A 23709-nucleotide genomic window follows, 5' to 3' on the forward strand; every position below is an offset into this window, starting at 1 on the left:
ATAAACACTGTTTTGTAATGTCAAATTATGTGACAAAATCATCTCATTTTTCAAATTTACTATAGTAAGTTATACAAGATGTTGCATGAGAACAGTAATCTTGTACATCCTAAACCTCCACATTGTACAGGGAGCAAACGACTGAGACTTGTCTTTCAGAATGTGGGTGTGCTTTCTGCAGATCATCAAGGCCCGCATCATGCATGGTAGGATGGGGACTATCCCGAGAAATCTAACGGCCCCAACAAGACACACCAAGTTAGTAACACCTTTCAGTTAGGACTAGATAGTTTTCCAGTTCGAGCATCAGATATAATGGCCTGCACAGTGACAGCTGGGGAAGATATAATGCAGGACCTTCCACAATCTTCATAGCCTGCCCAACTTGTAGACATCAAATTGTCCTCGGGAATCAATCTGTAATGATACAAGAAGGCTTTACCAGCTGAAGAATAATATAGACAATTAAAACAAAATCCAAGGAAAAACACACCCCAGATTGGAACATGAACACAGTGTGTAAACATTGTGATGGGTGTTTGCTTTTATAATCTATACACAATCAAACAAGTTTTGGCAAGAAGTTTCAAGAGGCACCAGAGAAAGAGTCAAGTAATTCTCACACGGAACTGAGGTGCTTTTGATTCACCGAGCAGGCAACACAAATAGTTTGCTGGACTGCCACAAGACTCGCATGAAACCAAATTTTCTTTCAGCCTGATCAAATGATGTTCCAGTTAATTCTGATGGGTAAGGAAGCTTAGCAGACCTCTCAACCTTGAGATCAATAACATCCACAACACAGGTCCCTAGTTCCTCCAGGTCCCTTTGATACCACTTGCCACTGATTTGACATACCTTTCCTCTTCCAATCTCTTCTGCTTTCTCGTTTATAAGCACAACATAATCCCCTGCCACACACTTTGCCGATTCTGATGAAGCTGCAGGCACAGCGGCTGTGTTTTCTGTAAGACAAGTGCTGCTCGGTGCCAGGCCAGTTACCCTCTGTGCATTTTCTCTAGCAGCAGAGAGGATACCAACATCCTCAACAGGACTTCCAGGTGAGTCGCAAGGAGGCAGAGTGAGCAACCCACCTTGTTTGTCAAGACTATCCCCTTCAGACAGCATACGCCCATCCTTCGCAGCACGAGCTAGCCTTGCTTTCCTATTGTTTAGCCTGTATGTGTTCGAAATGGAAATGATTCTCCAGCATGAGGACAAGATAAGAGACATATCTCATAAAATCGGATTGAAACCTATTTGTATGTCTTCTTTTTCTTTTGTTCTCACTTGGAGAAGAAGTGACTTATTTGTGCATTTTCTCAATAGACGGCATACTTATTTGATAGGAGTACATGCAGCAAATAAAGTTGCATTTTCATACACCAGTAGAACTCTGATAGGCTCTTAGATAATTTTGTTGACTCAGCATGCCACTGGACAGACATCTATGTTTCAAAAGGTAGTAGGATGTGAAACAGTAACTTGGGTATTCATGGATGCTGGCACTCATAGTGGGAAAGCAGTACACAGGTGTAAAAACTAAAAAGAATAAATCATTTAGGTACCTTGTAATAAACATATTTAGACCCGCACCATTCTGACAATAAAATAGTTTAAGATAAACTATTTAAAGGTATTAACAAAATAAAAGAAATATCACCCTTACCAATTCTTGAGCTGCGACTTTGTAACCTCAGATCCCTGGAAACAAAGCAGGAACATTTTAGGGAGGAAAGACTAATTAATTGACAGAAATGAGCAGAAACAAAACAAAAAAAAACTGCATGGGGCTTGTGACATACATGAGCACTTAATTCTACAGCCCAGTATTCTAATGAGGCTTTATTTCGCTGCATATCAGGCTCGTTTGTAAGGGCCTTCTCGACAAGTGATATCTGCTTATCGTTCATTATAGTTCTCTTCCGTTTCCTTTGTTGCTTCTCTTCATGCTGAGCTTCAACTGTTTCGTCTTCTCTAACCTCTCCAGGAACATTGCAATTTATTTGCTCAACTTTCCCAACTTGATCTGTTGGGTGTCTACTTCGTGTGGAGCTGGAATCAGACCCACTCGTTTCCACATTCTGAGTCTCAATATCCTTCATCTCTATAGCTGTAGGTATAAATCTTTCGTGTTCTGTCATTTCACCTTTTGTCCCAGCCTCACCTGATTCACCTTCGTCATTGATCCTGGAATTGAGTTGGTTCAATCTTGGCAGAGACGAATTATCCAGTATGTCATCTCTTGAGTTTGCACTTCTGTTGTTAAGATCCAGGGATACTTCCCTGTGTTGAGGGGAAAAGTATCCCCCCAGGTTCTGAGCCTCCTGGAGAAAATGAAAATATTAATTCCTTCCTATAAATTAAATTTAAGCCAATTAAAGAATGAAACAAAAACCACTATAATAAATTGGTAAAATAAAATTCAAGCCATCATTATGTCCAATTTAACAGAATTCTTCAGTCAATTGAGTCACTTGCCAGTAAAATATCTATTTCTGCTAACAAAGTGGTCAAATTTAGCAGGAACAATCATGTTTGGTTCACAAGAGATTCATATTCATTATTTTATTTTGTTTCGAGAAGTATATACATATAAGATTTCCAGATTATTGAGGAGACCTGCATAATTGCATACACAACTTCTTATCTCTTTGTCAAACGGTAAAATTTATGTGCATATGACCATATCACCCAAAGTAGACACAACCACTGCTCTCCTCCTCTTGGCGGAACTTGTGTGCATACGGCCATTTCCCGTAGAATAAACAACATTTGCCTCTCCTTGGACCAATTGCTCTTCTCCCTCAGCATGTGTGTCTAGTTCCTATTTTGTCACAATGTTACTGTATGATAAACAAGATCTCCAAGTTGACAGGGACACAATCCTCTAGAAAAGAAGGATCACAAAGACTTAAAATGTCCAACTAGGTGCTCTCTAACAGTTCTGCCAGATAAAGTTGCAAAGAAATAGTCAGGATCCCATGTTGTTGTTATTCTCTCCAACAACATACCCAGTGAAATCCCAGTAAGTGGGTCTCATTGTCGTTATTCTCTCAGTCTAGCCAAAACCAGCAAACTTTCAGGAGTCGTTTGGTAGAGTGTATTAGAAAAAATAATGCATGCATTAATTGTGTATTAGTAGTACCTTGTTTGGTACACTTTTTTAGTCTATGTACAATCTATTGTGTATTGAGGTGTGTATTACTAATACTATGGATTTTCATGTATTAGTAATGCAAGGGTTTTAATGCATGCATTAGCATGATTAAAGACTTAATTGCCCCTTAGTCACCATTTTTACATCATTTCCACCATATTTGTGGAGGGTATCTTTGTAAATAATTTTCTTAAAAAAAAATTATGCAATGCATGCTATTTTTAATACACCAAACCAAACAATGCATAAGAAATATAATGTAAGCATGACTAATATAAGCATTACTAATACACTCCATGTAACATTATTCTTTTACACCCTACCAAACAACCCCTCAAGGATAAAGAGTAAGGAGCAGCAGAGGTTCCCTAGAACTATTTATAGAAGTGAACCCATATCCTTGAACCGCAATTTACTTTATGATAGATCCTAGAAACATTTTTAAAGAAGTGAAAGTGTGAAACAGTACCCTGGAAATGCATTTTAGTTATGATAGGTCCTTGAAATGTTGTATCTCAAAAAGGGAGTTTCTCCCTCCCAATTTTGCCACAAAACGGTCCAGGTGCACATCATATCACCAAACGAAGACCAACTTTGTAAACCTTAATCTCCCAACTTAATGATTATTTGTTTAAACCTTAAGCTCCCAACTTATTGGTTATTTGTTTAAAACTTAATCTCCCAACTTATTTATTACTTTTTTATAATATACTCCCTCTGTCCAACAATAGTCGTCCGCTATTGACTTGGCACACACCTTAAGAAACAATTTAAATAATAAGGGTAATATAGTAATATTACCCTTTGAATATATTATAAATTTAATGTTTTGGGAAATGCATTAGATATTGAAAAGTATCTAATAGCAAGGGCAAAATGGACACAAATGGGTAATTCATTGATTTTCCAAACTGGACAATTATTGTTGGACATTTATTTTTAGTATAGTGGACAAGTAAAGATGGACGGAGGGAGTATTTGATTTAAAATAATACTCTGCGGATCCTACAAATTATAATTTAGTTATCTTTATGCACACCACTTTCTACTGACGGAATTGATTAAATTTCGCACTACTTAACTAAGAATTAATGTGACATTTGCTCAATTATAAAATGAGACACGTTTAGTCTGAAGAATAGACAATTAATTGACAAGAAATATAGCTGCCAGGTGAAAAGTCATTGGATACACCAATTGAAAATCCAAAATACACCTAAGAAACTTCTGAGACAGTTTTGACAGCTTGTTACAAGACAATGGTTCCTCAAACATGCTTCCCTAAATTTTATCCAGAAGCATAGTTCAATAACACATCGAATCGGGACAAAATGACAATATCAACAAGACTACTAAGAAGGAATAGTGAATACTCCACAGCAGGAGTCCAGTAAATAAATAATGCAGTGTATATAACTAAGGGAAAAGAAGGATTTTGTTGTGGATGGGTTTGTGGCCAAGACATATGTCCGAAAAGAAGCTAATTAAATTAAGAATTTAATTATATTTTTAGTAGCTTTCTTTATTATTCTATAATAGAATTTATGGTTCATAGCTTCAGATTAGGTTTAGCTATCGTTATTAGTTTAGAATAGGATTTATGTTTCCTAGTTTCATAAGGATTAGACTTCCAATTGATGTAATAAGGCTCCTATTTATAGGGGGGTTTGAGGAATAAAACAATAAGTCATATTTTTACCAAAAACAAGAGATCGGAGTTCTCTCTTCCATTGAACTCTAAGGTTTCAGCTACCCTTTGACGAGCTGAATTTATATATAAAATAGGTGAATCTAGGAATTCAAACAAAGGCAAGGGAAAGTTGAAGTCAATTGATGTAGATTTTCCTGTTCATCATCAGATTCGATCATTCTCTAAAAGTCTTAACAGAGTTAGCCAAAGAGAAAAATAAAGAGAGATTAGAGGATTTACCTGAGCTCGATTTTCTCCGAATGCAAGGGGAGTAATCAGAGATTCTAACTGTGTGATGAACACCCTTCAGAAAAAATGTGGCAACACTAGTATTAATATATTAGAAAAGAAAATGACCTAATTGCATTTCTTGCATAATCTTTTTACAAGATACAGAGCCTTCTATAGAAGATGTTGTCGTTGAGTCTAATGGATCAAGCAACACAAGGTACCATAATGAGCATGATGTTGCAGTTACAGAACACGATCACCACAAAGAAAATCATACAAGGTGGAAACATAAGGTTCAAATGTGAGAATAAGAAGGAAGACAGATCCTTAGTCACCTTAAAAGCTGCACATCCTCCTCGTTCAGAAAAGTAGGTATCAGAGACTCTGCGTGACTTAACAAGGAACCTACCAAGCACAAGTAAGTAAATGGTAAAGCACATGACTTAAAACTGGAAGACAATCTACAAAATAGAGACGCTTACCAAGGTTTCGGCTTACGGTAGCTGCTTTTTGAGGATCAGAAATGGATTTAAACCCTTCTGAGGTTTCAGAAACTTTTGTTCTCAAACACTGAACAAACTTGTTAAGAAAAAGATCCTTCTCCTCTGCAATCAGAACTAGCATGATTAAGCAAATAACCAGGTAGCAGTACTATACATCAAGAGAGTCGAGAATTTATACCTTTGCAAATATCAGGAACAAAACAGTGGAGATTTGCTAATACCTTGACCAACAACGATGTTCTTTGATGTGGATAAGACAGTCTAGGTACATTGGAAGGAACAAAAGTTGACTCTGTACTCATTAAATTTAACTGATCAGAAAATGGAAATAAATCCAATACCCATCCAGCTGCTGCAAAAGGGTCATATTCCAAGGTAGCATCTTCTTCACGTATTGGAAGGTCAGATGAGCACCAAGTAGAAAGGAACTCTCCATGAGCGACAGAAAAGATTTGCGTCAAAACTTCAGTCTGAAGGAATGAATAAGAAGGTAAATATGAAAATTGGACCTCTTGGGAGATAAAAACAGCCATGGACATAATAAAAATCAAAATAAAAAAAGAGTTAAATTCGTTCTTGAACAGAAAAACACGATTATAGACAGAATCGTAAAGAGATGCTCTCAGCCACGAGTTTCCGGGGGGTAGACATTGCAGTATTGGTGGAGACCAAGTTAAATGGGTCAGCGGGGGGTTATCTACAACAATTAGGGGGAAACAAATAAAGGGAATATGGTTTGAAGCAATTGGCAGCAAGGGTGGAATTCTAGTTATGTGGGACAAAAGAACATGGACAGGGGAGACTGGAATATGGGAACCAATTGATTACCTGTAATCTATGTGGAATCAACCAAGACTTTACTTGGTTCCTCACAGCAGTTTATGTAGCTTGCGGTGAAAGGAGGGAGTTGTGGGAGGAATTAAGAGCTATGAGGAGTCTACGCGAAGGACCTTGGGTAGAACGTGGAGATTTCAACACTACTAGGTTTCCTTCTGAGAAAACCAACTGTGTTAGGCTGTCAGGGGCCATGTCCGATCTTTCCAGTTGTATCAATGAGCTGGAGCTGATAGACCCCCATTTATTTGGGGATCATACACTTGGAGAGGAGGGGAAAATCACAGAAATTCCTCCAAGATTGATAGATTCTTGTATTCATTCACATGGGATGAAATGTTCCATCAAATTACGCAATGTACCTTGCCTAGTTTGTGTAATACCTCGGAAGTCGGAAAGTCGGTTTGGGAAAAAGAAATGCTGTAGAAAAAGTTCATGGGTGCAACTTTCAGGAACCGGCCTACGGATCGTTCAAGGATCTACGGTCCGTAGAGGTCAATCGTAGAGTGGATCAATACTTGGGAAAAAATTGGAAATTTGGAAGTCCATATACGAGGGTGATCTACAGACCGTATAACACCCTACGGTCCGTAGAAGGGCCCAGAAGTTTGTTAAATTCCAAGTTTCAGAACATTTTTCACGAGCCCACAGGACGGGGCGTAGAAGGATATACGGGGTGTAGGAGTGCCCGTAGAAGGAGAGTCAGAGAGTAGAGTTTTGGACTTGTACAGGACGCTATACGGACCACGCAACGTTTTACAGATCATGGAACTTCGTCGTAGATGCGAACTTTAATAAAATGAATTTTCAGTACCTCAGGATCTACGAACGGTTTGTACGGGTCGTTTAAAGTTCTACGGGCCATGGGAAGGTCCCATAGACTTTGGATCAGTAACTCAGGATTTTTAGGGTGGTTTCTACGGGCCGTATAAGCTTCTATGGTCCGTAGAACTGCCCTTAGACCATGCCGACAGTTATTTTCCCAGAGATAGTTTGGACATTTCTCACTCTTTTAAACCAAGCTGTCATTTTGGACCCACTCCCAAGACCTATAACTACCCTTACCCTTCAATAACTACCCATTCACTCAAAACCCTAAAGTTCTCCCAAGGAATTCTCTCAAGTCTTCTTCTACAAGTCAATCTAGGGTTTCAAGCTCAAGTCTCAATTACACGATCTTTTAGGGATTTGATTCATCAAAGTATGTGGGAATTTCATTCATGGAATCCTTTCCATCCATGGAGTCCCAAAGATTTCCCTACTTTTTCCATGAATTTCAATCCAAGTTTCTAGGTTTTGATGATCTTGCATTGGGTTCAATCAATTATGTTTTTATTCAATCTCAATGATCTTATTATGCATGATTTGATCTTAATTAGATGATTTTGATGAATTCTACATGAGCCCATGCATTATATCTATTTTATGATTATGAATTATGTTTGAAGAATTATGCATGCAACATGAATTTATGAACTATGATTTTAAGGATGATTTAGACGAACTATCAACATGAAATTTTATGAAACTAAGGTTTGCTTCAAAAGGGAAGTATTCCTATCATGAAGGATTTGCATGATTTTTTTATGAACAAGCTTATCATGATCTAAATGTTTTAGATAAGTGTCTTCTATGATTTTAAGTATGTTATGATGAATTTGATATTACTAGACTCTTACCATTTTCAAAGCTTATGATATATTATGTATGTTATTCAGTTGAGAGTTTACTTAGCATCGAGAGGAGTTTGGATGGAGGCTCTCCATTAGTAGAGGCCGGATCTCTAAAAGCAATCCCCTAATCCCATAACTACGTGTCACTGTAGGAGAAAGGGTCACCCGTTAGTTGAGGTTTGATTCCTTATAGCTTAGTAAATCCACTTAGGCGATGTTCATGGTCCTTACCTTGGCAAGTAGGACAACCTCTTTTCGGTTTGGAGAAGACACTGGACTCCATGTTATAGCTCACATGGTTTATCGGTTAATGGTATCTCTCACAAAGATTTATGATTCTCTCATTATGCTATGTTTTGATTATGATTTACTTAAGAGTTTTGGCATTGACTATGTTTCATGTTTCTAACGATGTTTTAAAGGTCATATTTTAGCTTGATCATTGCATTACCACATTTTATGTCATGCATTGCACATTCTCCATACTTAGTACATTCCATAGTACTAACCGCATACTTCTCTGCCTTTATAATATAGGTCACGATGCTCCCACTCACGCCCGTGGTTAGCACAAACTTCACTCAGCTTCACAGTTTGGTGAGTCCTCATGTTCTGAGGACGTTCGTATGTCATTTTCATTCAGACAATATTTCTTTTAGATTGATGGTGAACTAGGGCTTGTTCTATGCCCCATCTATGTCATTAGAGGCTATGTCAGACTAGTATGGTTTATTTCTCTTTTCAGATGTTACTCTCAGATTCTTTATCTTGAGTTTGTTATGATAAGATCGTTTTTAAGTCTTAAATTCTGCCTTTTGCTTACGTTGATTCTATGTTTTTAAGACTTAACTTCTGCCTTTTGCTTACGTTGATTCTATGTTTTCTAAGTCATGCTTACGCTAAGAGGATTGTTTAGGGTCTTTCGAGATACTATTTGCTGTGTCACATCTAGGATGTAGCTTGGATCGTGACAAACTTGGTATCATAGCATCAAGTTCAAGTGTCTTGGATGTCTGAAAAAGCCACGTTGAGTGGTCTTGTTCATTGGTGTGAAACGCGCCACATCCATGAATAAGAGGCAATGAGGCGCTTAAGAAACTTCACTTTTTTCATCACTCTTAAGTCGGGCGATAGAGTTGAACTCTATAAGGTTTCCTTCTAACTCATGCTTTATGCGTTTCAGAAATATGCCTCTACGAAGAGCTCCATTGCAAAGGAACGTGAATCAAGATGAAGATCAACAAGCACCTCAAGCATCGATTGATCCTCTAGCCGAGCAAGCCTCTCATGTCGAGTTTAGAGCTGCTTGCCCAAGCCATGACGGCACAAGACAATCGTGAGGTGGTAGCTCACATGAACTCAAATATGGGTATGGCGACAGCCAGAGTTCGAGAATTCACAAGAATGAATCCTCCGAAATTCCATGGGTCAAAAGTGGATGAAGATCTTATTAAGGGGATCCAAAAGACTGTTGACATCATGGGTGTGACTCCGGTGGAGAAGGCAGATTTGGCCGCTTATCAATTAAAGGGAGTTGCTCAAGTTTGGTTCAACCAATGGAAGAAGGAGAGGGCTATTGATGTGGGTCCGTTGGATTGGGACAAGTTCAAGAGTGCTTTTCTAGATAGGTTTTTTCTCCTTGAGTTGAGAGAGGCTAAGTTTCAAGAGTTCATAAACTTGAAGCAAGGAAGTATGAGTGTGAGGGAGTACGCTTTGAAGTTCACTCAATTGTCTAAGTATGCTCCGTCTATAGCTATTGACTCTAGAGCTCGTATGACCAAATTTGTTTCCGATGTCTCGGAGATGGTGGTCAAAGAGTGTAGAACAACCATGTTGATCAAAAAGATGGATATTTCAAGGTTGATGACTCATGCCGAACAAATTGAGGAAGAGAAGCTTAAGGAGAGTACTAGGGAGACTAAGAGAGCCCGGACCAATAGTGGTTCATCTTTTTCTAGTGCTCCGGTGCCTAAGTTCAACAAGGATGGACGTCCCTTCCCCGCTTGTCAAAAGTGTGGAAAGAATCATCAAGAGGGGTTCATGGCCGGTATGGATGGTTGTTATGGGTGTGGTGAAGTTGGGCATAAGATGAGGGATTGTCCAGCAGCTTCTAGGAGAGGTAGGGAGATTTGTCAGCAGGTTCAGTCTACTCCTTCGGGTCACCCGACTCAGCAAGGTACTTCGTCTGATTCTGGTGGAGGTCGGCGCTAGAACATATTTTATGCTCTTCAGTCTCGACAAGATCGGGAGGATTCCCTTGACGTAGCCACTGGTTTGTTATGGATCTTTCGATTTCGATGTTGATCTTGGTATGGGTCGACTTCAAGTTTGTTATGCCTCTATTGATTTTTGAACTCGAATGGTCAAGTTTCCGTTCTAGTTGAAGTATAAACTCCTCATGTCTACCCTTTCGGATTCATGCATTTTAGCTATTCTCGTGTTTCATATGCATGCATGTTCATGAAAGGAGTTTTAAAAGTTCATGTTTTAGCTTGGGGTTGATTACTCCTTAGTTTTATGCATTTTGATGTGTTTTGCATTCATGTTGAGTTGATAAGTCTCTTTCCTTACTCTATTCATGCTAACTTAAGTCTCATTCGAGGAGGTGGCCGGCATAGCCCTTAATGCTGAGAAAAACAATTTTAAAGGTAAGTTTTATACAGTGGCGGTTAGACCGACTTTGTTGGTATGGTCAAAGATCTTTGCAGAATCTGTTTTCTGGGCAAATGCATGGAATTTGCTTTTTAGGAGACTGGGAAATAGGGTGGGTATTAGATATGTTCGCTTTGATTGGAGAATTCTGTGGCACCAATTTGGAAACTAATATTTTGATATGGAGGCATCATCCTGATGACCTGTTCTCAATGAACATAGTATAAAAAGGGGATTAATCACAACTGCAGGCAAAAAACCAGGGTCATAAGAGTGTTATTTGGAACAGTGTAGCTCCTACCAAGGTGAAGTGCTTCACTTGGTTGGTAGCCCGGGGAGCTTGCCTAAAACATGATGCACTACAAAAGAGGGGTAGAAATATGGCCTCAAGATGTTCTCTTTGCAAAGAGGCTCTAGAAATCAACAACCACCTATTCCTCCATTGTAAAGTAACAACACAAGTGTGGGCTCTATTCACCAATTTAGCTAGCCTCGGCTGGATCATGCCAGAACACACAGCAGACCTGTTAAGCTGCTGGATCAGAAGAGGAGGTAGGAAGAGTCACAAAAGGTGGTGGAGGACAGTACCAGCTTGTATATAGTGGATTATAAGGAAGGAGAGAAACCAGAGAATTTTTGAAGAAAAAGAATGCACCATTAAAAAGATTAAGTGGAAAGTAATTACCACTTTAGGCTTTTGGTGTTAATGAATGAATATAGAAGAGGAAATTCAACTAATAGATTTCATAGGAGCTTTGTATGTATTTCTGTTTCTTTTGCTTTTTGTGTAATTAACACTTTTGGAGGTTGTCGGCATTCCCTTAATGCTGAGAAAAAAAAGCTTAAAGATAAGTTTTATAGAGTGGCGGCTAGGTCGACTTTGTTATATGGGGCAGAGTGTTAGTCAGTCAAGAGTGGCGAAAATTTCACTGGGTATGTTGTTGTAGTCATAGACATGATGCAAAATTTCCAAAAAAGGCAATAGTGTTACAGGAAAATCCTTTAGCAACTATTATAGGGAAAGAGTATCTTCTTACAAAGTGAGTGGTGATAAATGACCGAAAATTTGAGTCGTCAGAGAAGATGTCAGCTAGCCGCATTGCATTGAGTTGTAACTGTCCTTTTGGATAAATTTTGTCAGATGGCGCGACAGATTGCTGGAAATCCGTTCCGAACATTTTCTTCAGTAAATTAAGAACCTAACAAAATTGCATCAAACGAGCTGTCTGCTTCAAAAAATTCAAATTTCAAACTACAGAGATAAGTAGCAGTATAGACATCAGTACACTAGCATGCAGTTCGAGACTCATTTACATTTTAACAAGCACCCTGCAGGCTATAACATATAGTATCTGAATGACTTATTTTTAACCTCTTAAAGCAGCTATTTTTTGTTTCTGGTGGGAACTGTTGAGCTTTCAAAGTGATCTCCATAAGTTGTCTTTCCATCACAAGCAGGGGCAGTGCCCACCTCATGCCATTTTTAACAATGAGTGATTCTTTTATCCTACCTGTAAATACCCCTTCCTATATAATGTCATCTCCAATCAATTGTCTACTTTGTAACGTGGAATTAGGCATCTCTAAATGAAAAGGGACAGTACACAACCCCCCCTTGTGCTGGGTTTTCTTTAAGATAGAGTGCACATGATTCATCAACAAAAAATCAACCCACATATTTATAAAATCTAAATTTAAGTATCCTGGAGTTTCCATGACATGGTCACCTCATCACATTAAAGAGGATTTGGAACTTTATCGCTCCAAAGGGCCATTGACTTTAAGTTTATCTTCACCAGTATGTAATTAAAAAATTGTTTAATCTTTCTAGTTTTCTTGACTTATTAATGTCCTTGGTCTATCCAGCCTTGCACAAATTAAGGTTATAACTAACATAAGAACAGGTATTGTCAAAACAAATATGGAAAGCATTAAGTAGTGCCCATACCAACAAGATAAACTGAAAATGAATGAGGTTGAGCTTCTACAGGAATATCAGTCAATGTGGTTTATTGTCTACTTTGGTGTCTGCATACATGATATGAAAATTAATTGAACAATCACATCTTGGTCTTTATCACTCTGACCAGTTGATAACCGTAAGGATAATACAAGTCAGTGCTACGAGTTTTGATTAGGGAAAGAGAAGATAAATCTGACTTTCTTCTATAAATCAAGAATAGTTAGTATTAACGGGCCACACGGAAACCAAAAGATCCACTGGTCACACCAAATAGTGAATCATCAAAAAGAGAAATTGCCTGTCTATCACTAAATTATTCACCTCCTGCATTAGCAACTTTAAAAAGAGAAAAACACAGTATGTCTAGAGACAGACCTCGAGAGCAATAGATTTTGCTAAATCAAGGCTTGCAGGAGTGCTGGCAACTTCATCCAAGTAAGATAGACTCTCTGCTTCACAAAGATTCAACAACTGCAGAAAATGGTGCATTAAAATTCATTCCTATGAAAAAAAAGCTTATACTAACTGTTCTCAGCAAATTTACAAAGCCTCAAGCAATAAGAACAGCCGAAGATCCCACAACCAGTTGGACTTACAATAGATAATACTTTAGATTTCAATCTTGATACAGCAGCAACAATTGAGGAGGATACTGTAACTAAGGGAGAAACATCTAAGCGCATGACAACTTGTGCCAACAAAAGAACTCTGCCTTTGCTGCTCAACTCCTGCCATAGATTAAGAACATCCAATTCATTAAGAAGAAAACACACAAAGTTATAATAAGAAATCTTTTCAATCACATAAGACAGTTAAGAAACATATTGAAGACTTCAAATGCTTGCACGAATATGCACAAAACTCATCACAATAAATGCTAAGAAAATCAATTTTCAGCAAATACTACTACTACTAGACCTCAATCAGTTTTGTATGCTGGTAAATAGCTTCATAGTACTGTAAATGCAAAAAGGGAATGGAAAATACTCGGACAACTTAAGTGAGATAACACAGCAAACACATAGAATAAATGTTGTAGTATGATTTGGGACCAAGACAGCAAGAAAAAGTTGAAGATAGGTAATCTAGATCTTGAACTTGCAGAAGTTGTATTTGGTCAAATTTATTCTGTTTTTATATCATATCGTTCTCGTGAGATAAGAAACTTTATTGCATAATCCACTTTATATCATAAAGCATGTAAAGAGAACAAGGATGCTCAGTAAAGAAAGCAGCTTCACTTGTGCATCATGTTTGGCTCTATTAGACAATGGTAGATTCACCCTACTTAGGCTAAACCTGAAATATAAGAAGGCATTCTTTTTCCAAGATTCCAGCAATCATTTTCAGGTATTATATCTATATAATTCTTGGGAAAAACCTTATTCTTAACAAGACGCTCCCGAAATAATTTCTGTTGACATAGTGACTGAAGAAACTGTAGAGAAGCCTCACACTGCTGGCAGAGATGGTTTAAAGTTTCTTCAGCTTTAAGACCATATGCCTGCCTGGAATGAGCATGATCAACTGATAAATTCCTCTGCAGAATTTTCATATCAGCAGTAACAGCAGCAAAGGCAGAATCCATGAGTACATCTACCTGCCAAAGAAAGAGGATGCTCCTCAGTCTCAAAACAATCTTTCAAATACAAAAGTAATGCATACAAGTAGCACATTCTTGTTTTAATCCGACGTGACGGTCTTTCATTATTCATACTACAAAGAAATTAACCTTGTTATATGCAAGCAAAACTTGAGCAAGGTCAAGCCATTGTGAAGATATACAGACAGTCAATAAGTAGAGACTGGAAGCAACCAGCGTAGAATGCAAAAGAACCATATCATTTGAAACCTGAAAATATGAGATAGCGTTAAATAATCCTCGTCACAGTTAACATAGAAATGCAAATATTGAAAATCCAGGGGAGAAGAAAATAACCTTTCTGTAAGTACAGAGAATAACAAGAGAATAGAAGACTAGATCAAGCAGCTGTTCTGATACTTTCACATCATCAAGCAATATCTGAAACAAGTAAATCAAGATTTCAGCATGATCTTGTTCTATGTCACAAGATACAATAGCAAGTGTTTATGACCTGCTCGCGTTTTCACCAACACGAAGAAAAATAGAAATATACAAATCTAAGTGCACCCACAACTATTCAGCTTGAAAGAATTGTATGTGTATATATTCTATAGGAATTTTAAGTTATGTTTCTTAATTATATAGCTGTAGAACGTCAAAAATGCAACCTTTTGAGAAGAGAAATAATTTGGCAGGTCACAAGATCAGCAACTCGAGACAACACACACTCAAAACAGCAACATATAACAAACATATTCATGACAGCTGCAAAACCTTGCTCAAATATACTCGTTTCATCCCAAATAGAATAATGAGTTCAGAATACAAGGCTTGAAGTATCTAAATTTGGTATAACTCCAAACATCGATTCCTTAAATTTAGATGATATAGATGTTATATATTTAAAAACTACATTGTTCAATACATTTGCGAACGTAACAGATAGTTGCAGTCAACAGAAAAACCTGTAACTCTAACTGTTTATGATTTCTTTGTTATTATCCTGCTTAACAACCTTTCCTATTTTTTCTCCTTTTCTTATCCCAATACCTTAATATTATAGAGAAATACAAACACTCCATTTTCCCACAAAGAGAACGGGAAGAACAACAGAATGGAATATAACAACCATTAAATTGGCTCTTGTACTACCTAACAGTTATGCAAACCGAAACAATAGCTGACCACATAAGTAAACAAACAAATAATAAGGTGCCACCTGTTCTATTTTTGGATGGCGTGATGCTAGATCACCCAAGGAGTGCAACAGTTGAAAACCAGATAGCAAGTATTTGAGTAAGCCTGTATTTCCTTCCGATGCCAAAATCACTGCAATAAGGTGCAAAGCAAGATACCTTGCAAGTCTTTCTACGTCAATCTACAAACATAAGAATGTGTCAGCAAGCCTAAAAGACTAAAAGCATAATTTAACCATAATGGAATAATAAAGAAGATAACACAGTTCCATGTCCATTAAGAGTTCCAACCTGTATGTTTAAACCATTTTCAGGTATGTGTTGAAGAATATTATTTTCAGCTTCTCTTATAAGCCTGCTCAGCTCCTGAGAGCTGAGACCATGTAGGCCTTTCACAGCTGAAATCAGGTCAAGTGCCTGTTATCAAATCAAAAGTATTATATGAGATAAACATGTTTAATAGAGCACAACTGAACTGTTTATAAGTGATCATATGGCTCGCAATCCCAAACTAGTTGGGGTTGGCTATAAGAATCCTCCATATCCATTTTGTTTTATATGTGCTCATTTCATTCCAAATTTGCAATGCATATTCCATCTTACTTCTACTTATCCAAAACCCCTTACACAACTAATCTGATGGTGCACGACATACATAAACATCAGAAACTCAGACATGTGTTTCTTGTTCGATTCAATGCTGGTGGATAAAATGTAACTATGTTTACTATTTTTAAGTATGCAACAGATGTTTGCCTCTTTCTGATTCCATTAGCCTGGTAAAACATTTCAAAACAGAACACATACACACAAAAAAAAAAATAGAAACTGTTCCTTTGGGATTATTTCTCTTCTTTTTTTTTGCAATTAATTTTTTCCCTTCCTCCTCCCTATTAACTATCACGCATGCACACACCTTAGTCTTTACAGACCAATATCAGTGAGCTCCCCTTTAAAAACCCCAAAAATTAGCTGCTACTGCTTCAAAAATTAACTTGAATTAATATTTCATCTTTTTTTCTTGTTTAAACTTACAGGGTCGATGGGTCTTGCAGTAGAACTTAATAGGTCAGTACTGCATGATGTTCCTTCTTCCAAAAGCCTCATAGTTGAAATCCCGCAAATTCAATAAAGCAGAATGCTCCAACCCAACTGTAAACGGGTACCCAATAGGGTTAAAATTCTTCCCAAAAATCTTAGAGACAAAAAATAACACCAAGATTTGCAGCAAATCAAAGGGGGTTAAAGAATTACAAATTCCTAACAAGTATAAATATCTTAACTCAAAAGTATCACACCCAAAATCAGAAAAAAATTAAAAAGCAACAAACCTGAGCTTCGCGAATTGCAAAGTAAGAGAGAGCTGATGTCAGTGAAGAAAGAAAATGGAGTAGACAGTAATGACTACTTCTTGTAATTACTGTAAGATTTATGCTCTTCGATTTACATATTATTCACAGAGTCCCAGTTGATTGTTAAATCAATATATTGTTTTTTTAATCTGATGTCCGTATTTATATCGCAGTCGGATTAATTTAAACTCCACTGCGAAGAAGTCCTTGCTATCAAAATTTTTGTCATATGTTCCAATCCCAAATTTTATCTACTGCAACATATATTTTGATGATAGAAAAAAAAAATTATTTATTTTTACCTTATATATATTCTCCTTTAAATGGATTCAAAATATTTTTTTCATAATTTTCATTATTTACATTCTTATAAGGTATTCATGTCTTGACATTCATGCATTATTTACTATTTTGGTAAGTAATTATTTTATTGTATCTTCCTCATTATCCATGCACTATTATTTAAATTATATTAACCTCTTCATCCAAATATCATTATTTAGATGAAATAAGCTTATACTCAAATCCCAAAATAATAATATTATGTTAATATATTCAGTTATATTTTTTATCACTACAACGATATTTATTTTTCTTTAAAAAAAATTAAATAATAGATAATTTATACGTTTTTAAAATATTATTTATTTATTTTCTTGCCTATTCATATTCATAAACCTTAGCAAAGAATCGTATCAATGTCATCTAACAAAGCAGGTAAAACTGTGAATCATCTTTACAGGAATCAAATAGGTTGATTACTTCTGGTAGTAAAATTTTAAAATAATTGGAAAATATTTAATGTTATATTATTTATAACTTTGACCAGAGAAAAATATACAATTGAAATATATGGTTATAATGCATAGTCGAAATTAGGGGTGTACAGGAAAAATCAACAAAACGTCCAATTTGAGATTGAATGCTCTACTTTTATTAGTTTAATTTTGGTTTATAGATTTAAAAATTTGATAAAAATTATTTAATTTGGTATTTAAAAAATCCAAACAAATCCGATCTATGTACATCCCTAATTGAAACTTAATAATTATGGCTAAAGCATACCTTTCTAAATCTACGAAGGTTTGGCCAAGTTTTTACATTAAAAAAAAATTAGATACACAATTAAAATTTTATTATTTTGTCTAAAAAAATTTTTGATTAAAAATAATGAAGTTCTTTATTTGTCTAATCCGGAAAAAAAATAATATACAATTGAAATAAAGATTGAAAATAAATAAATATATATATATATATATATATATATACACACAAAATTGATACTTCATTATTTTGGCATAAATTTTTTCTTGTTTCACTAAGAAGAATGGAGTTTCAACTATTTCTTTTTGTATAGATTTAATTCAAAAAAAAAAATACAGAACAAATAAACGTTCCTTCTAAAAAGTAAATTAAGAAAATGTAAAGGTTACCATAAAATTAGCGCAGTGCAGGCATGAAATAAAAAAGACAGATAAAGAGATAACTCATCAGAAACTCAAGAATACAACATAATTGAAAATTTTAAAACTCTAAGTTTTATTACTAGAAACATACTAACACCCCAAGGATATTAGTTTAAACAAGTACAAGATCTTCTAAAGATACAACATATAAGTAAAGTAATGATACAACTCCCACAATAAGGAAGGAAGAGTAGAAGTTGTTGGAGAATCATCTTCGTCTTCACCGAAGAAACATCACTAACACTGCAACCAGACTATGCCAAGTGGCATAGCAAGTGTAGTATCAGTACAAACAATAAATATTGGTGGACATCATCGGTCAACCCGATACCTTTCCATAATATAAAATAATCAACGAGAAGAAAACATGATCTTAAGAAAATACACCGCCAAACATTTATACACAACTCTTATCATTCCCGATAACCTCATTAAATTTGTTCAAGCCTAACTCCCATCCCTTCTAGTTGGTCCGCTACCAACTCTAATACAAATCAAGACTTAGCCCTCCTAACACATGGAGGAGTTTCCAACTACGGATCACCACTAACTTTGTCTAACCAGCCTACTTCCCTTAGCTTACACACCAACGCATGGCCCTAGAGTAATTAACACCCCACTTGAAAGAGGAAAATATTTAGGGGGACTAAGGCTTACCTTCTAGTCGTGCTGGCCCGCCATGGCGAGATCTATCCACTCTGGCAGCCTCGACAAAATGGAATTCCTCCTATCAGGGCGGTCTTTTCGGAGACAAAAACTCTGAATAACCTCTCAATCCCCTTTTTAACTCATGCGCCCATAGGACATCAACAATACTTGACTATTAAGTCATTAATCTCACTTCACAATGCATTGACTGATTTTTACTTATTTACCGACAACCTCATAACTACTATGTGGACGCATCTAGCACCCATAACATAATCCGAATAGGCATATATAGGAATACATTATCAATGTACCATTTCAGGAGCAATATACAGTTGTTGACACCAAATTTTGGCTTGATATTTTTCAAAATTCATACTTTTAAGTATTTTCTTCGTTAAATAGTTCGAAAATAATTTTTTTTACAATTTTAACTCAATTTTATCGATAATTATCCTTATTTCTAAAAAAAAAGGAATTAGAATTTTTATCAGTTTATTCTATTTAATTTCAATTATAGCTATTTTTTATCGCAGCTCATTAATTTGCATTTTACATGTCATTTATTATATTTGTTCATATTTATTTTAGTATTTTTAACACAGTCTAGAAATACATTAAAATATAATAAATATTAAATTTTTCCTACAATTATACCTACCCCACTAATCATACAAAATCTTCTTCACAATTTTACCTACCCCACTAATCACACAAAATCTTCCACATAATTTTACCTATCCCATTAATCACACAAAATCTTTCACACAATTTTACCTACCCCACTAATCATACAAAATTTTCCACACAATTTTACCTACCCCATAAATCACACAAAATTTTCCACACAATTCCACCTACCCCACTCTCTCCCTCACCCTCACTATAAATGACACCCATTTTCACTCTTCTTCACTACTCTATCCCTCTCCTTCACATTTCTCCATCAAAACCAATCAAAAATGTAAGGACCTTGAGGATCATTTTTTAAATTTTGTATAAAATTACCATTTTATCCCTATCATTAGTGCCTAGAGTATTATTTGATCGGTTTGTGTAGTTCATAGTGTCAAAATCTTAATGGTTTGTAAATTGTGCAAATTCTTGAATTTATAAAGTTAAGAGGTGAAAAAATAATTTTCGGTACCAACAGGAGCTACGGGTCTCGGAACGGAATTCTGTAGATTCCAGCAGCTCTGAAATATGGAAATTGGTCTATGAGAGTTTACAGAATTAGTTTTGGAGTTGTAACAAAGATTTGAGATCTTGATTTGGGAATTTGAGAAATTTTAGGTCAAGGTTTGACTTTGGTCAGCTTTCGAAGTTTTGATGCTTGGAATGCAATTCCGATGACTCCATTCAATTTGCGGGGTGGTTTTTGGTCCAGAAGAAGTGATGGTTGAATTTTTAGAAGTCCTGAGCCCATTTTGGTATTTTGATGGTCTAAGTTGGTCTAGTTGCGACTTTTCAAGTTTCGGATCAAGAAGACCTCGAATTTGAATTATGATGGTTCCATCAGCTCTGAAATGGCCAAATTAGGCTAATAGCATTGTCGGCATGACTATCGAAGCAATCGATACGAGTTTGGAGCCATTAGGTGCTTTTGACATTGAAAGTTAGCCTATGGTTGACTTTGGTCAACATTCTTGGAAAATGCACTCGGATAAAAATTTCTGACAGCTCGGTTAGTTCTAAAATGTCCAGTTTGATCTAGAACGACCCTTCATTTGCGTCCTAGAGTTTTCGGTCTAATCCCAAGGCCCGTTGTGGAATTTGGCTTTAAATGACACTTGGATGTGGGACCTATTTTTATTAAAATGATCTCGGATGATAATTTGGAATTCTCAATTGAGACCAGAACATCGAATTTAGTGGGATAGCATATCTAGTTTATTTTTATCGGGTTCCAAACGAATTCTGAAAGTCCATTCGGAGATTTTAAACAAGGCAAAAACCAGAAAAATCTAATGCAAAAGTGTAGATTTTTCTCTCAACTTTGAACCCTCATTTATTGAGCTTTTCAAGTCCAAATCTAGTGATTCAAGAGTCTATCATCAAGAGATTTTCATGAAAAATCTGTTGGTCAGTTTGGAATCTTGAGGGGACACTTTCGATTGAGGTAAAATATTGATTCTAGTTGCTGCAATGTCCATTTTCAGAGTGAATTTTTGAGGACTTTGAGAATTTATTTCTTGGTCTATATAAATCCAATTTTGGTGATTCAAGGGTCTAAGTTCAAGGAAATTGCGTGGTAAATCTATTGGTGAGCTCAGAAACTTGATTAGGTGCTTCGCGTGAGGTAAATTTGCTAATCTAGTTGCTGCCTTTATCATTTTCGAGTTGGAATTTTAATGGATTTTGGAGGATTGTTTCTTGGTCATCTTAGCTCCATTTTAAATTATTTTTGGGTATAAATTGTGTGTTTTTCGACAAGGAACGTCGTGTTGAGATTATTCTTTTCTAATTTCTGCAATTATTATCTTTTAAAACATCTTTAAATCAAGATTTCAAAGATGGGTTATGGGATTTTTTTCCAAGTTGGAAAATTATATTTTCATGATTTGAAATTTGATTCTTTCTTGATTTTAATAAGTTTTTCAACCACGAACTCTCGTTGATGTGTAAAACATAATTTTCAAATAAAATTTCAAACTTACCCTTGTACCAAAATTAGTTGATTTTGGACTATTTTAGCCCCAGTTCCGAATCCTTGCAATATGGGTGGCATTGGACTCCTTGTGATGTGTATGTTTCATCCTTGATAATTGGTTTTCAATTCTGATATTGAATTCCAGGGTTGATCATCCGATAGAAGTGTTTGAGTGCGGTTTCGGCAATTGAGGTAGGTTTGACTATCTTTCTTTGAGACTGAGATGGAGTAATTAATCATTCATATGTTATAGACTTTGGGATGGGGTTGTAGTATGAGTTGAGACTGTTAATTTTATTATGATGCCTGTGTGGAGACTTATTTAAATTGTGATGCCCGTGTGGGGGCTTATTTGCTATGTGTAGCCCGTGTAGGGGCCCTATTTAGTAACTTATTTGCTTTGACCGCATGTGATTCATTATTTACCTGTGAGAAAGGCTTGACGATATTATTTAACTTATGATGCCCCGCATGAGGGGTTAAGTTTCTTAATTGCTTTAAGAGCATGTGATTCATAATTTGTCTCTGAGAGAGGTTTGAGCATTTTATTTGACTTATGATGCCCGCTTGAAGGGTTGAGTTGGGGGGTTTTGAACACACTTGAGGTCCAAAAATTAATCAAAAAGGGGTGAATATTTAATTCAAGTACATTTCTTTCCCATGCTTATCTATTGAGGATGTAAATCCTGTTGAGGTTAAGTTTTGAGATCCTGGAACCTTATATTGTATGTTGGGTTGAATATTGTTTCCATGCCATACGTGTTTTGATGCATTCACCCTTATTCATCATATCATGAAACATGAAAAATTGAGAAATATTGGAATTCTTTTTGAGAAAAAAAATGAAACACCTTTATATCTTTGTGTCTTGAGTCCCTGACCGAGGCAGTTTTATGGCAGGATAGTGGATACATTATGATCCCTTGACCACGAGGAGGTGGCAAGGATGATGAGATATTGTGGTTGAGGTATATCGTCTACGAGATCCCCATTGGTCCGGTTTGGTAGCCAATTTGGCACGTGTATACGACAGGCTGTGCGACAGTCTTGATTCCACCATACCAGCACATTATTACATCATCATATTGCATTATATTGATATCTATATTACTTGACTTATATGATTAATTGTGATAATGAGTTGTTATTATAGGTTTACCTTATTCGTGTCATTATATATAAACTGACGGCACCGATGTCGAAGTGAGACTTTTGTGTATGCAGGTGAAAACTTTCCTTAGTTTACTTCATATGTTTGATTGATTTCTTATACTCAGTCGGCTTAACCTACTGAGTATATGTAGATTGTACTCACCCCTACTTTTGTGTCCCTTTTTGATGCAGATCTTAGTCAGGATATTCCGCACGGCAACTGACGTTTCTAGCGGATTCTATTCTTCCAGATTAGTAGTTAAAACCCATAATTTGGATCGTCACTAGTTCTATGTTTTATTTTGTAGTCTTTACTTATATTCAGAGACTTGTGATGTATTCCAAATTCAGACCTTGTATTGGATGCTCTTTATATTTATGACACCAGGTTTTGGAATAATTTCTCCGTTGTTTTTTTTTTCATTTAAATTGTGGTATGACTTCCCCTTCGGATGTCTCGTACGATTTTTACTTTTAGGCTTACACATCAGATTGGGTTTTGGGATGTGTGTCATCATGACCTCAATTTTTGGGTCGTGACAAACAACCACCTAACCCACAAAATCCTTTTCTTTTCTAGCCAAACACACTACATTTTCGGCGAGATTTGAGCTTTCGCTCCCAAATATAACTAGACGTAGATGTTACTTCACTTTGTTTTATGATTTTGTTGTTTTGTTGCTATGTTTTGTTGCATTTCAATGCATATTTCGTTCCATTTAAGATCTGGCCAGAGGGATTCAAACTTCGGCCATTTCTTTCTGTGTTTTCAAGTTCTCTGGTCATTATTCATTATTCTCCGTTAAGTTTTGTTTACTATTTTGTTTGATTCATTTTTGTTCGATATTTTTAGTTAATTTAGACGTCTGTAACGTTGTTCTTTTACCTCAATTTTATTTATTTCCTTTTTGAACTGTTTGCAAGTCCCAATGGCCAATGAAAAAATCTCTACGC

At 36.2% G+C, this 23709-nt stretch overlaps 1 protein-coding gene across 2 annotated transcripts; it reads right to left on the minus strand.

Moving 5' to 3' along the window:
- Nucleotides 1-10: 10 nt before the first annotated feature.
- Nucleotides 11-17084, minus strand: LOC129882880 (nodulin homeobox). 2 transcript variants are annotated; one of them, XM_055957369.1, is made up of 18 exons: nt 16819-17084; nt 16523-16639; nt 15779-15904; nt 15511-15669; nt 14646-14729; nt 14439-14558; nt 14088-14306; nt 13303-13434; nt 13082-13177; nt 11781-11942; nt 5763-6054; nt 5564-5686; nt 5417-5486; nt 5091-5154; nt 1806-2327; nt 1670-1704; nt 598-1177; nt 11-417 (listed from the first exon to the last, which is right to left on the minus strand). In XM_055957369.1, exons 2-17 carry the CDS (start codon nt 16592-16594, stop codon nt 646-648), a joined length of 2808 nt encoding a protein of 935 aa, XP_055813344.1. In that variant the 5' UTR covers nt 16595-16639; nt 16819-17084; the 3' UTR covers nt 11-417; nt 598-645. The 2 variants fall into 2 exon arrangements, with proteins under 2 accessions (XP_055813344.1, XP_055813343.1); XM_055957368.1 differs by having other exon boundaries at nt 624-1177; nt 16819-17083.
- Nucleotides 17085-23709: the final 6625 nt, after the last annotated feature.

Source organism: Solanum dulcamara, chromosome 3 (assembly GCF_947179165.1).
Source record: "Solanum dulcamara chromosome 3, daSolDulc1.2, whole genome shotgun sequence".
Classification (NCBI taxonomy): Eukaryota; Viridiplantae; Streptophyta; class Magnoliopsida; order Solanales; family Solanaceae; genus Solanum; species Solanum dulcamara.

Coding starts and splice junctions, on each gene's coding strand:
- LOC129882880 (XM_055957369.1), bottom strand. CDS start 16,594: ATGAGGCTTTTGGAAGAAGGAACATCATGCAGTACTGACCTATTAAGT. Junction 14,307..14,438: donor TTTTGCTTGCATATAACAAG/GTTAATTTCTTT, acceptor TTTCTTTGGCAG/GTAGATGTACTCATGGATTC. Junction 5,687..5,762: donor TGTTCCTGATATTTGCAAAG/GTATAAATTCTC, acceptor TTCTGATTGCAG/AGGAGAAGGATCTTTTTCTT.